Raw genomic sequence first — 15,667 nt, 5'->3', positions numbered from 1 at the left:
AGAACAAAAGGAAGGTCAACGACACACAGATAACTAGGACAGGCAGTGGGACATGCCTGACAGCATCATCTCAGACAGCCTCCTCATTCAGGAAAATAACTGAACTAGGTCAAATTACAAGAGATTGAGACTTAGACACAGGGCACTTTACCAGAGGGAGGAACATTCCGAATCAATGACAGAGTGACTTCAAAAAATGTATTTAATCCTATCTCCAAAAGGATGAGCTCTGTCTTCTTTGAATCATATTCAGAAACACCTGACCTCAATAAAGGCAGTCACGGTTGACAATGGGCCGACAAACCGCAGAATGACACATTTGCATTATTCATTAATCCAATCTGTTGGGGAATTCAAAGTAGATCTGGTAATTTTTCCCCTCAACTTTCAATTCTTATCAGGTTAGCAGTGATATTGCCAGGAAATGCCAAGGTGTAAACCTTTGAATACCTCTTGGATGAGGTTGGCCAGACATAGCAATGTTTGAGCGTTGCTTTAAAAAAAAAAGGGGAATTCCTGGTGCATTACCTTAACTGACACTTGAAGGGATGGGGAGAGTATGCCTTGGATGCAGTGATAAAGGCGCATGGCTTGGGAAGATTTTCCATATTAACTGAAACAGAGGACAATAAATCATTTGACTAACACTAAACTTATATCTGATTTATATCATGTTTCATTCATTCATTTATTAAAGGTGATGTGACCTATGTGAAAGAAAACATGCTGAGCAGCATGGTAGAACATACGAAGAGTGACGGAATGACATCTAAATGCGATTTCCAATCTGAGCTTTGGCATTTAGACCGACCTACACAGGAAAGTTATTTACCTTTTCTAGGTCTTGATTTCCTTATCTGCAAGATGGTTGTGTGGGCATACAATGAACCAAGAGAAAATGCCTCGTCAATGCCTGGCACATATTATGTGCTAACAATGTTGGTTTCCTTCCCTTCCCTTCTTTGGCTCTAGGTGCAGGGAACTGTAGGAAAGAATACCAATGGAACCGTACACGAACATATTGGTTCAGAGAACTAACAGCATACTGCAAAGACTTAAAGTGAATAAGCTACCAGTGACTAGAACACTAGGTCGCCATACTGCCCATAATACTTAGAGCTCCTCCCCTTAAGAGGTGGGGCCTCTTTCTCCACCCCTGGCATCTGGGCTGACCTTGTGTGATTTTGCAGTGGAGGTTACTCTGTGAGAATTTAGCCTGACCCACCATAGGCCTTGTGGGTTGGTCTTGCACTGTTCTCCAGAGCTCACCACCACTCTGAACCAGCCCAACCTGCTGGAGGCTGAGAGACCTCATGGAGCAGAGATGAGTCAGCCTAGCTGAGGCCTCCTCAGGCCAGTCAGCACCCCCAGGCAACCCAGTGGCTGATCACAGATGCACCAGAGAGTCCAGCCAAGAACGGAAGTACTGCGTGACAGAAATGCCTCCTAAATAAATGGTTGCTGTTTTGAGCCACTGAGTCTGGGGGGAGGGAATAGTTTTGCTGTAACAGATAACTGATACAAATGTAAAAAGACATGAGGTTATGACATTTTTCAACCAAAACACAAAATCATGGGAACACAGGTTCAAAACAATTTGGGAAAGATTTAGTCACCGATTCCAGCAGAATGATGTGGTATACCAGTTGCTGTTGCCTTAGATTAATGAAAAATGCAAATTTCTCACCAGCGGGGAATTAAGGGTTTCATGTGCAAATGAATCTTTGTAACTGGAGGTACAGAGATTAATTTTCCCCAGGCAATACTCCTGTGAGCTTTCTATATTTTTGGAGTCCAGGAACTGTTGTTATGCATTGTACATGGCAACAGAGGAAAAAGATGGCAAGAGAAGAAAAGCTGGGGAAAATTAGACATCGAAAATAAAATAAAAGGAATTTGGAACAATGTAGTGAGTTTCACACTGCCGACAGCACAAAAGAAGCCTGGCTAGCTCGTCTCGTTCCTGTGTTAGCTGTCTATTGCAGAGAAAGCACCCTGGCCTTCCTCTAACCTTTTATTTTCTTCTTTACCAACTGGAACACCCCATGAAAGCGATTAAATACAATTTTAAAATTGTGTCATATTGGTTTCTCTTTGTGGAACAGACAACTAAAGTGTTGCCTTTGAAGGAAATAATTTGAGATATATGAATGAAAAAATCACCATGCAGCTTAAAAATGCTTCTCTTAAATATGGGCTAAATTCTGTGATTGGTGTAATGGCTAACTTGGTGCTTGTTTTGTGCGAATTTCAGAGGTCACCCACGGGTTGTTTCTGAAAAGTGTGAGGTCTGCCAAGTAAGGAGGATGCCTTTTGTGCCCCCAGGTGCCAGTTAGTACTGTAAGGGGTGGGGCTGGGCAGTAAGCTTTACAGGCAGCTGAGAAGTTCTCTGTCATGGGACTCATCATGTCTACTCATTTGGCTCCTTTGGTGCCCAGGAAAATGCTAACCATGAGCAGCGGCCCCCCAAACACCTGTGACTTGACTTCAAATCTGCCAGTTAAAGGCATATCCAAATTCTGTGAATGTTCCACTGAGGAGCACACACAGACACCACCTAGGACAGGTGGGGCACACTTGACCTGCTTCTCGGGAACTGAAGGGCGGTAGCTCACAGTGAGAAGGGAAGTCAAGGAGGGGGACTGGTGAGAGGGAAGAAGCCATGGGAAACACTTTGCATCACAGAAAGATGAGACCAGGGTCAGGACAGAAAATGAGACCCTGGCATCCCGTAGCCAATCTACTTCCCCCACCCATCCCCCCAATCATCCTCCTTTTTAGTTTGGAATCGCCAGAATGAAAGGTTAAGGGAAAAACCAGAAGAGCAAGTATGGAAATCCGGGTTTGGAAGAAAGTTTCTTTGGGGTTTTCTGGCTCAATATTCTGAAGAGCCTAGAAACCCCTGAATGCTTCTCTTAAATATGGGCTAAATTCTGTGATTTGTGTAATGGCTAACTTAGTGCTTATTTTGTGCGAATTTCAGAGGTCACCCACGGGTTATTTCTGAAAAGTGTGATGTCTGCCAAGTTCGGTTTGAAGGTTTCCAGTGATGGACTCCACTCCATCGGTGTGAAGTCTCTAACTGCTAGCCTGTCGTGTTATTGACGGAAAAACTGGTATTGCACACTTGGTTCTGATTCTGTCCTTTGAAGTGACCAAGAACATCTCTTTAGCCTCTCGAAGCTGCTGCTGCTGCTTCGCACATTCTAAAAGAACGAATGCTGGAATAGACGTTAGAACACTGCGGTTTGGCTACTGACCAGCTAGTTCCCTGCTCCCTTCTTTTCTTTCTTTTCTTTTCTTTTTTTTTTGGTCGCACTAATCAAATGTTCAGTATTTTATTAATATCACTTTTTGCAAGGTTGCACTAAGAATGGAATCTAATAGTCTAGTTACATGTGATCGAGTTTAAGGGTCAGGATATGACTGGTTGCATGTGTGTGTGTGTTTGAGAAATAATACATAGGACACTGGACGTGAAAGGTTTAGTCTAGGGGTCACAAACCCAAGTGACTTTAGAGGCAGGAAGGTAACGGAAACATGTAAATGAGAAGGGGAGCTGGTGGTTGGAATTCCTAGAAAGACAAGAGGGAGGGGTGGGTTCTGCAACTTGAAAGACATATCCAATTTAAAAACATTTATAGTAGCTGGCCACTAAGAGAGTTGACAATGACCCTCCCTCCTTTTGTGCTGTCCCCTTCTGTACTGCATCAGGGTTAGTCTGTATGACCACTAGCATAAGGAAGTGGTGGTACATCACTTCTGAGGTTGGAAAAGACTGCAGCTTCTGTCTTGGGTACTTTCTCCTTCTCTTGAGCATCCTTTCTCTGTTGAATTATTAGCTTTGGGGGAGCCAGAGGACATTCAGGCTACCTATGGAGTGGCTGATGTAAGGAAATGAGGCCCACCAGCCTGGAAATATTTCGATTGAGCCTGGAAATAAATTCTTTCCCAGTTGAGCCTTAAGATGACTTTTATGGCCGACAAAACCTTGACTGCAACCCTATGAGAGAATGAGCCAGAGTCACCCATCCAAGCTGCTGCTGGATTCCTGATTGTAGAAAGTGAGATTATGAGTCTCTTGCCACATTTGCGGCAAATTGTTATGTATCAGTAGATGAGTAATACAGCATTCCAATTCACTTTAAGGCACTGATGTACACACACACACACACACACACACACACACACACACACTTTGATGTGCTGGGGAAACAGAATTTAGAACTCTGCTTTACAACCCCACGTTTCTCAATGAGACCTGGATCCGTGGAAGTCCAAAGAAATACGGTTTAAGGTTGTACTCATAGGTCATTGGGCAGCTTAGCTTCTGCTGGAAGCAAGGAGTTGGGATTCATTCAAAGCCTATATCTTAAGCAGGAAGCTATTTTCCTCACCAATAGGAACCAAATATGATTTTCCCTATCACTATAGGATGACAACAAACATTGGGGCAGAACCTAGAGAAATCTGGACAGAAATTCTGTCCTATAACACAAAAAGTACTTGGATTAGAATAGAAAGCCAAGAGGAACTTCTGTCCATTCAAAATAGAAACACATTTCTTCAGTAATTAAAAGCCAGAAACACGGGGTGCCTGGGTGGCTCAGTGGGTTAAGCCTCTGCCTTCGGCTCAGGTCATGATCTCAGGGCCTGGGATCGAGCCCCACATCGGGCTCTCTGCTCAGCAGGGAGCCTGCTTCCCCCCCCCACCCTCCTGCCTGCCTGTCTGCCTACTTGTGATCCCTCTCACTCTGTCAAATAAATAAATAAAATCTTTAAAAAACAAACAAACAGGGGCGCCTGGGTGGCTCAGTGGGTTAAGCCGCTGCCTTCGGCTCAGGTCATGATCTCAGGGTCCTGGGATCGAGTCCCACATCGGGCTCTCTGCTCAGCAGGGGGCCTGCTTCCCTTCCTCTCTCTCTGCCTGCCTCTCTGCCTACTTGTGATCTCTCTCTGTCAAATAAATAAATAAAATCTTTAAAAAAAATAAAAATAAAAAACAAACAAACAAACCAGAAACAGGTATTTCACAAAAAGTATTGGAAAAAGCAACTCTTACCAGAAATATGATAACTATAGGCATACTCGCTTTATTGCACTTTGCAGATATTGCTTTTTATTTATTTATTTTTTTAACTAATTGAGGGTTCAAGACTTCCATACAGGAAGTAACTGCAGATGTGGTGGAAACAGCAAGATGGGATGGAATCGCTGCAATCTGTTGATCAGACTTGATCAGAAGAGGAGTTGTTTCTTATGGATGAGCAAAGAGAATAGTTTCTTGAGAAGGAATCTCTAGGTGGAGATGCTGTGAAGACTGTTGAAATGATGACAAAGGATTTAGAGCATGGCATAAACATAGTGGATAAAAGCAGGATCTGCGTTTGAGAGGACTGACTGCAATTTTGAAAGAAAGTTCTGCTGTGGACAAAGTGCTACCAAACAGCTTCTCATGCTACAGAAAAATCATCTGTGAAAGTTAGAGTCAACTGATGTGGCAAACTTCACTGTTGTCTTATTTAAGTATTTGCCCCAGCCTCCCCCACCGTCAGTAGCCACCACCCTGATCAGTCAACACGGAGCAAGATCTCCCACCAGCAAGATTATAATTCGCTGAAAGATCAGATGATGATTCACGTTTTTTAAGCAATGAAATATTTTTTAGGGGCAGCTGGGTGTCTCAGTGGGTTAAAGCCTCTGCCTTCGGCTCAGGTCATGATCCCAGGGTCCTGGGATTGAGACCTGCATTGGGCTCTCTGCTCAGCTGGGAGCCTGCTTCCTCCTCTCTCTCTGCCTGCCTCTCTGCCTACTTGTGATCTCTGTCTCAAATAAATAAATAAATAAATAAACTAAAAAAAAAAAAAAGAAATATTTTAAAATGAAGGTATGTATACTATTTTTTTAGACATAATACTTTTGAACACTTAATAGACTGCACTACAGTGTAAATATAACTTTCATATGCACTGGGAAACCAAAAATTTCCTTTGGCTCTCTTTACGGTGTTATTTGCTTTATGGGGGTGATCTGGAACCCAACCTGCCATATCTCTGAGGTGTGCCTGGACTGAGTCACTTAGAATCTATGATCAGAGATTGAGAGGTCTCCCCCTGCCCTCCAACCCCCCCCCCCCCATAGTGATAGGAACATTGGAATAAAGAAGCAGATCTTAGGGGGACAGGAACAGTATAGGACGCCCCGGAGAGGACCAAAATGTGTCTCTGAATGAAGAATAATGGACCAAATGGATAATGAACCTGAACAACTAAAGGAAAAAGAAACCTATGGACCAGAATTGAGGAACTTTCTCCAGGTAATGGTTTTCACCAACTCCTTAGTGGAGAAGGACTGAATGTGTGTTTCAGAATCCTACTGACTCCCCTTGGTAGACTTTGCTTAGAAGGATGCTAACAGTGAAGTTGGGCATACAGGGAGCTATGTTCTGTCATGAAAGAAACACCTCAGGTTTTGTTACAGGCAGAGCTCAGGGGAGTGGCATGCTTCTCAGTCAGGGATACCCTGTCAGGGATGTGGACAAACAGGTTAAGCTGAAACCCTACCAGAACCCCCCCTTGACAAGAATTGTTTCTGTCAACACAAGGCAGAGTCATGATCAGGTAACTTCAGAAAGTGCCAGGAAGCATCATATTTTGTGGAAAATTATAATCAAAGCTTGGCTGAAGCTGGGCCATCAATATGGAAAATCAGAAAAAAAATGTTAAGTGCCATGCAATGCTTGGCATTTTGTGGAGACACCGAAAATGTCAACTGGGGAGACTGAGAAAAACACGAGGGAAGAAGATGCTATTGGAAAATAAGTGTAAAAGAGGATTAGTAGAAGATGAAAGGTCCGTGTGCATGAATTAGTTGAATATGAAATCTTGATAGTGCATAATTTATACTGCTTGGAAAAAAATATCCCAGAGTCAGTACAGAAGTCTGTTAGTTCAGGGTGTTGTCCAAACCACTGTACTAAAATGCTTCTTTGTCAGTATTCTTGATGATCTTATGCTGATAATCTCCAGCAAGTTTTAGGAGACTGGTGGGTCTGGGACCTGGAAGACAGAGGTTAAAGTAGAGAGGAAGGGGGTGGATGGACTTTCTAACTTTAAGTTACCTCATGCTTTGTGTTTCTGCTCTTTTGCTATCTTTAGGTGAGACCCTAATAGTTATTATGAACCTGAAAGGGAAGAAGGAGTCTCTGAGGAAGACACCTGAGGAGCTGGCGAGGAAGGCAACTGTTCCCTGTTTCCCTCGGTAAGGGTGGTGACCGGAAATGCACCAGCTGATTGTGTGTGGGGAGGGATGAAATGATCTAAATAGGAATTCATTTATTTTTCCCTAGATTTTCCTTTACCCATTTTGTCCTTCTTTTGAAATTTAAGGAGTTAGTCCAGTCTGTGCTCACTGTCTCATGGAAATTATGTGATAAAAGAAAGGACAAAAAAAAAAAAAAGATTTCTAAATCTGGCTCATATGTTTAAAAAGCATAGACACTTAGAAGAACAGAAATGACATGTAGACAGAATGTTTGGGAGAAAACATGCTTAAGGGCATTCTTTCTCTTCACCATCACAAAGCGGAAAAATTCGCTTGGCTGTATTGAACACTGCTCGAGGTTGCTTTCCTGACAGCCGATTCCTGAACATAAATCCCCAAATTTTATCCAGTTACTATCTCCGTCTCCCTTGGTTGAGGGGCTTCAGGGGACTCTGGCCCCTGACTGCCAATGCTCATTCTCCTTGCCAAGGTTCACTTCAGGCACAAGACCCCCTTCTACAAATGAAGATGCAAATGGACAGTTTTCCTCACTTTAGCAAGAGATGGCAACACAAGATGGTTCCCTTTCTGCCTCTCAAAGTATTGTGCCTCATAAGATGGTTGGAGCTGCTGCAGCCATCTCACTCCCAGCCCAAGGAGGAGGTGGCTCACAGATGGGCAGAGTCAAAAGGTGATCTAAGAGAAGCGTGAAGAAGTCAAGTCAGGATTGCAATGTTTCATGGCCAGGAGCTGTCCTACCTCTGAATCTCTTTTTAGGCAGTAAGATACACTTATTGTTGAAGGTATTTGAATCTGCTTTTTTTTTTTTAAAGATTTTATTTATTTATTTGTCAGAGAGAGAGAGAGAGCACAAGCAGGCAAAGCTTCAGGCAGAGGCAAAGAGAGAAGCAGGCTCCTCCTTGAGCAAGGAGCCCGATGCGGACTTGATCCCAGGACTCCGGGATCATGACCCAAGCCGAAGGCAACGGCTAAACCAATTGAGCCACCCAGGCACCCCGAATCTGCTTCTTTTGTGTCCTGCAGCCAAATGCATCCTAACTGGTGCACAGGCTGAGGGAAGAAAGGGATGTGGAAGAGAAGTGAAGAGAGAAGAGGTATCAGCAGTGTTTGGAACAGGGACTTGGTCACCAGGGAAACCCGCCCCCCCCACTCTGACCACTGCAAATTATTCCATATCTTCAGCCCATCCAGCCTGTGCTCAGGTGAACCCCATATACCTCCCACACCCAGGCTCATGCTAGTCTTTCTTGTAAATACCTGGGGAGGATGTGCCTCCCACAGCAACCAGCATGAACCCTCAGGATTGTTCAGCAGAATCGATATGTTCCCCTGAAGCAGAAGCAATGTCGAACAGGTTGAAAACCCACAGGTATGTGCAACATGTCTCTGTCAAGATTATTGTACTCTTTGAGTGCGGTTCTGAAAGGCATTCCCAAGGACAGCAGGGTCCAGCTAGTGTAGCCCTCCTCGACTGCAAACTGGTTACCAGAAATCTGGACTTTCCCGTCTCTACTGTAGTTTCATTCTTGTGGATTTTGGCTGCTTGATATTCCTTTAACTTGAAGTCTGTCACTTTCCATTTGGTTGTCTGTTGTCCATCTCCTGACACACCCTTTTGCGTCTTGAAACCGACCTCACATGACCTCACCACTTGCCTTCCCCCCAGGGTAAACAGACACAGATCAGCATGTCTGTTATCCTGAGGCTCTGCCCAGATACCGACCAAAACAGAGAGGATCATCTAAAGGCCATTTCCTCAATTTGCCTCATCTTCCACCTCTGGTAGTCTTTGAAGATGATATAGTTCAGAGGTTTGGCAGTGGGGTTGGGAGAAAGACGGGGTGGGATAGTGGCAATGTCAAATGGTTTCTATAGGAAGGAGATTGACCAACTGAAAATGGAAGAGTGAAAGTGGGTGGGGGGTGGGTGGCAGGGAAAAAGAGGAAATGAAAGAAAGATATGACATTAGGGAGCACTTCAATGAATGTGTCTGAAGGCAGTGCGGTGAAATTAGGTTGAATGGGTGTATATTGTGGCTTTCTTGTATCTGTTAGTCTTAGGTAAGTTACTCAGCTTTAGGTCTCAGTTTTCTCATCCATAAAATAGGGATAATAATGAAACTATTTCATAGGGGTACTGGAAAAATTGAATGAAATGAGAGAACTAAAGCACTGGAACATTGCCTGCCACAGAGAAGGATCTAGTAAATGTTACTTTTATCATTATTATTGTATACGTTGAGAGAAAAATATCATTTCTATCCTCTCTAATTTTTTATAAAAAATTTATTTTAAAAATAAAAATTGCAGGGCACCTGGGTGGCTCAGTTGGTTAGTGTCTGTATTCGGCTCAGGTCATGATCCTGGGATCCTGGGGTCAAGCCCCACATAGAAATCCCTGCTGGGGTGGGGGGGCCTGCTTTTCTCTCTGCCCCTCCCCCAACTCGATCTCACTCTCTCTCTTTCAAATAAATAAATAAAATCTCTTTAAAAAAATTTATTTATTTATTTATTTATTTGACAGGCAGAGATCACAAGTAGGCAGAGAGGCAGGCAGAGAGAGAGAAGGAGGAAGCAGGCTCCCTGCTGAGCAGAGAGCCCGATGTGGGGCTTGATCCCAGGACCCTGGGATCATGACCTGAGCTGAAGGCAGAGGCTTTAACCCATTGAGCCACCCAGGCGCCCCAAATAAATAAAATCTTAAAAAAAAAAACTGGGTATGTTTGAAGTGTACAACATGATGACCTGATAGACATACACAGTGAAATGAAATTGTGATATAATTATATAAAAGAATATTATTCATCCTTAAAAAAGAACAACATCCCATTTGCAACAAAATGGATAAACCTGGAGGACATTATGCGAAGTGAAATAAGCCAGACACAGAAAGAAAAAAACTTGCCTGATTGCATTTATATGTGGAATCTAAAAAAAGTCATATCTTATCTACTTTTAAAAATTATATGAAGAGGCTTATTTACTATTGGTTGATTAATGGAAAATTTCTCTCTTATTACTGGATTTATAAACTAAAAATACTATTCATACCATACCGGTCAAAAGAAATTTGTTATGGCAATACCACACCAGTCCCTTATAGTGCACTTTCTTCCTTTTGCCATCTGTTAATTTCTGGCTTCAACATCTGCCTATTACTTTCTACTTCTCTGTGTACATGAATGTAGAATATTAGGAGATAGTTATGCCCCTTTTAAGTGTCATATGTAAATTACACAAACAATTATAGTAAGAAAAGTCCAACATGCAATATTTAATAGCTTTTGTAACAGTTATTAAATTATAAAAATAATGCCATCTGTAGTAAAGGGTATCAGATTTGGCAGGAATTATTAAAGCTTATAGATTAACCCTAAATTTCCTTTGTTTTTCTATGATCGTGTCTTTTATTTTCTGAATGTAACTTAGTTATTAACTCAATATATTTTCTGGATGTAACTTCGTTATTAACTCAAAGGCCAATTAGTCTTTTCGTTATTCTTTTTGCTCTTCATCCACTCTCTTTGAGCTGTTCATGGGCAATGAAATGCCTAAAAAGTGGGACCTGGGTGGCTCAGTGGGTTAAAGCCTCTGTCTTCGGCTCAGGTCATGATCCCAGGGTCCTGGGATCAAGTCCCGCATCGGGCTCTCTGCTCAGCGGGGAGCCAGCTTCCCTCTCTCTCTCTCTCTGCCTGCCTCTCTGCCTACTTGTGATCTCTGTCGTCAAATAAATAAACAAAATCTTAAAAAAAAGAAAAGCCTAAAATATGTACAGGAAGGAGCGAAGTAGAAGAAAAGAGCCCCAGAAGTGAATGAGCACATAGATCTGGAATAATTGGGAGCTGGCTGTGGTGGTATGTATTATTTTCTATGGGTAGTAAGTGGTTTGTAGACAAACTTAAAACCAGGAGGGGCAGTATAAAGAAAATGTATAATTGAAGTCTACATTTATTTGATAGCTACTTTACTTGTTTCCCTCTAAAAAGAAACTTCCATTTTCCCAAGTCCTAGCATTGAGTTAACTCAGGGATAAAGATTCTGGACTATTGGATGAAATGAGGAGTCAGGAGTCATGATCTCCTGCAGGTGGGCCGCCGACAAAGCTACCTTGGCAGAACAGCAATCAGGCCTCCTGTCACTTGGGGGAACTCAGAACCAATTGAGATGGGCATCAACCAGGGAAAAGCAATTCATTTCTAACCAAACAGAACTGCACTTGTATGAAATGATGTAGAAAATGGATGGCAGGAGACCTTTCCGATTTGTTACTTGTTAAAGAATAGGACTTCTGTTTCTATCTGTCTGATCTCTGAGACATCTTTGCAGTAACTGAAATACTGTGATGGATAGCGCTGACATTAGAAGTCTTTGAAAAATGCTTTCCCTCTGGCCAAATATACAAGTAGAATTCACTTTCCATATTCAGAATTCAGATCCTATTTATTTTTTATTTAGATGTGCTCAGCCAACCTTAAGGACCTCACAGTACAAAGTCGAGTATTTTTTGAAGCCCCTATTGGAAGAGTATGGACCCACCGTGGGTCATGTATGCATTTCTAGCACAGTGTGAATCCAGGGTTAGGTTTGAAGATAAGGGCACAACACCCCGGCTTGCCCAGGGATGCAGTGATGTGTGTGAGCAGGAGCTCTGTTACAGGTTGAATTATGTCCCACCAAAATTCCTATGTCGAAGTCCTAAACCCTAGTACCTTGGAATGTAACTCTGTTTAGAGATAGGGTGTTTAAGGACACAATTAAGTTAAAATGAGCTGATTAGGGTGTGCTATAATCCAGTATCATTGTTGTCCTATAAGAAAAAGAAATCTGGGGCACCTGGGTGGCTTAGTAAGTTAAGCATCTGTCTTTGGCTCAGGGCATGATCCCAGGGTCCTGGGATCAAGTCCTGCATCTGGCTCCCTGCTCAGCAGGGAGTCCGTTTTTCTCTCCCTTTGCCTCTTCCCAGGCTTGTGCACATGCTCACTCTCTCTCTTTCTCTCAAATAGATAAATTAAACCTTTAAAAAAAAGACGAAGAAATCTGGACACAGCTGTGCATGGAGGGAAGATGAAGTGAAGACACGGGGAGAAGGTAGCCATTAAATGCCAAGGAGATTCTCGGATTTCTAGCCTCCAGAACTGTGAGAAAATAAATTTCTGTTGTTTATGCTACCCTAGCTGTGCTACTTTGTTATGGCAACCCTAGAGCCTAATACAGCTCTATTTGTGGTATGTTCAACTTCATTAGACAATCCATGTCTACACTCAGCAGAGGCTAAGCATTAAGACAGGGCATCCTTCTACCTCTTGGCAGAGGGGAGTGTGTGGGGGGAATCACCCTAAGGAGAGGGTGTTAGACCAAGGGTCCCTAGAATCGGGGAAGGGAGGGTATTGGGTAAAAAGAAGGTCCAATTTTTTAATAGAAAATCATCCTTTGTTTTCTTTTGCAAAAGCTTTACATGTTCATTGTAGAAATAATAGGAAATACAGACAAAATGAAGAAAGAAAGTATAACTATGACCTCATCACTTGGAGGTAATTGTTCATATATTGCTATAAATACTTCCAGACTTTTTCCTGTAAGTACATGAATTTACACACACACACACACACACACACACACACACAGCAAAAGGGAACAATTTATTTTTTATGCTCACCTTTTCATGTCAATAATTTTTGATTTGTAGCACCATTTCTAATGTCTGATGTTGTTTCATTATATTGATTATATCCTAGAAATGGAATTGGTTGGTGGGATGTGTCCAGGCTTAGGCTTTTGATATATGTTGCCAAATCGCCTTCCAGAAATGATGCATCCATTTATATTCAGAAAGTCTATTTTGAGTGCAACATAAAGCCCTGTAACGGGTAACTCTTGACTCAGCTGTTCATGGGCTTTCAGCCAAATTCCTGAGCAGGCGAGTGTAGAAACCAGAGGACACTGAAAATAGGTGCCTCCAGTGACTCCAGACACTCAAAGTCTTGAAGGGGAGTGTCCAGGGTTGGTGGAGGAAGCATTTCCTACCTTAGCAGAGTGACAGGTGGAGGGAAGCCTGGCAGCATCAGCCTGTCCTGCCGCCGAGACAGGAGCTGCCAGCTCCACCAGGAATGTGGTGCTTGGCAGCGGAGACGTCCACTTGGAGAGCATGGCATCCACGGAGTTGTGGAGAATGAAGAGGTGTGCAGAGGGGACTCGTGCTGCTCACTGGAGAGTGGGAGGGATAGCCCTGGGGATCTCTGAATGAGCTGGGAGGAACCCGTAGGCTGAGGTTCCAGGGAGCCTAAGATCACAGAGATTATGACCCCTGGTTGTTAATTTTATCCCTCAGGCTTTCAGAGCCTGGGAAAATACAGGTAACACCAGGGAACGAGAACAGGAGGGCCGATAGCCTTTGCAGTTTTTATGTATTCATGGAAGATGCTATTTGACCTTGGTTCTTCGCCCAGTTTAAGAGATCCCAGAGGGGGGACCCTCGGTGGCTCAGTGGGTTAAGCCGCTGCCTTAGGCTCAGGGAATGGTCTCAGAGTCCTGGAATCGAGCCCCGCATCGGGCTCTCTGCTTAGTAGGAAGCCTGCTTCCCCCTCTCTCTGCCTGCCTCTCTGCCTACTTGTGATCTCTCTCTCTTTCTCAAATACATAAATAAAATCTTAAAAAAAAAAAAAAAGAGAGATCCCAAGGGGGCATACTTAAAAGGAAAACCAAGCTAATCTTATGTGAAAAAGAAACTGCTTTATAAACATGAAAATGATGTGGTACTCAATAAAATGTGTTAGCGAGTACACTTCTGAAACATTGTATGGTGAATAAAGTAGGTTGGCTGCTTTTGGGAGAAGAACTTGAATTCTACTTAGCATTAGGTAAGAACTTTCAACAGGAATCTTGCTAAGGAAGATAAGCAGTGGTCTCTGATTTAGGGGTGGAGAGAGCATAGAGAAGGGAACAGCATCTTCACTGTTGTCCAGAAAGTTATTGTTACCCTTCTGACTGTGTTTCAAGTCATTCACGGACCACCTGGTCATCTCTGGCCACAGACCTTGGCTGGTCAGACATAACCTATACGTGAGAAGGACAGTCACGTTGAACTTGATAGGGACTTTGTCTGAGAAGTAACAGCGTGTTGTAGATAAGAGTGAAGAAGTAACCACATTTTGTTTGACTCCTTTGAAATGTAGATTTAGTTGCCAAAGTTGCTCCCAAAAGTAAACTTATGTTCTGTACATTTGCCCAAGGCACTGAATAAATTTCCAATAAAACCAACAAACAATTCCTTCCTTGGGGTTGTTTTCTTCTATCTTCAACTGGTACCATGGAGAATTAATTACTTCATAATCTCGCTCACGATAGCCTATCCAATTAAACACAGTTATGGAAAAACAGGGCTTACCGTCTATCACCGGTTTGGGCTGAGAACTTTTGAGGCGCAGCGAGGGCCGGAAGCGGGTGCGGTCGTTGAAGCTCCAGCTCTTCTGCACTTTGGTGGGGCTGCCCTCGGCGGTGATGTCGGTGCTCGGGGACCTCCTGTCACCTACGGACGCTTGTCTGCTCTTAATACTCTGGCCCCTTGGGCTAGCCATGCGTACTCGCTCCTTAAAACTTAGCTTCTGACTGTGGACAACAGAGGCATGATTATTCCATTTCAAGCAATTTCTTCCACTCCACTTGGGTAAATACTTTGATGAGACTGTATACTATATTTCAATAGACAACATGTTTTCAGCGAGTAGGAGCATAGCAATATAGTCTTCCCTTATTGAAAACCAGAGCTTTATTTAATCTGTTTGCATTCGTTTGAACTTAATCTCACTGTCTAGGTGGGACACCCTTTCCTGGATTCATCACAGAAAGAATCAACATCGGGTACGGTAGTTTGGACACAATTACACTGGACATAACCAAGAACTGGTTCGGTGTTTGCTTTAGAAACAGATTTTTAGCTTTGACCTTGACTTTGGATATTTAAAGAAAGTAATTTTTTATTTGGGAGCATATCTCTTTGTAATTTCTGAGCATTTCTACAGGGATGACAGTTACGTATACACATATATCTATATTCTGCATGCATTTCATATTCCAGGCAAGATTATGATATCCATAAATTCATGCAATCTCCTAGCGGTTGGTAGTACTGCATACATAAGAGCAAACATACAACACTTAACACCCATTTCTTTTTTGCTTGCATTCATTCTTGTGAGACAAAAACCACACAATGTAGAACAGCCCCAACATATAATGAATGTGATGACTGATTAACGGAATGAGATGTTATGTTCACTAACACAATTTCCTGCTATTAAACAGGTTATTGATTTGCTGTGGCAGCTACTGGTAAATTATATTTGTTCCGACATTCAGTTCTCAGATGCCAGCGAGAACTGAAATGC

The 15,667-nt window shown here is 42.8% G+C and overlaps 1 protein-coding gene across 3 annotated transcripts in view; it reads right to left on the bottom strand.

Moving 5' to 3' along the window:
- Positions 1-15,667, bottom strand: part of KCNQ5 (potassium voltage-gated channel subfamily Q member 5) — a 548,158-nt gene that overhangs the window by 44,296 nt on the left and 488,195 nt on the right. For all 3 annotated transcript variants that reach the window (XM_059178458.1, XM_059178459.1, XM_059178460.1), the window contains one exon: positions 14,668-14,888. In XM_059178458.1, coding sequence (XP_059034441.1) covers positions 14,668-14,888 — 221 coding nt within the window. The remainder of the gene's footprint in view (positions 1-14,667; positions 14,889-15,667) is intronic.

This window comes from Mustela lutreola, chromosome 6 (assembly GCF_030435805.1).
Source record: "Mustela lutreola isolate mMusLut2 chromosome 6, mMusLut2.pri, whole genome shotgun sequence".
NCBI lineage: Eukaryota > Metazoa > Chordata > Mammalia > Carnivora > Mustelidae > Mustela > Mustela lutreola.
Note: the sequence above shows the minus strand (reverse complement) of the source record. Positions and strands in the feature narration are given on the sequence as shown.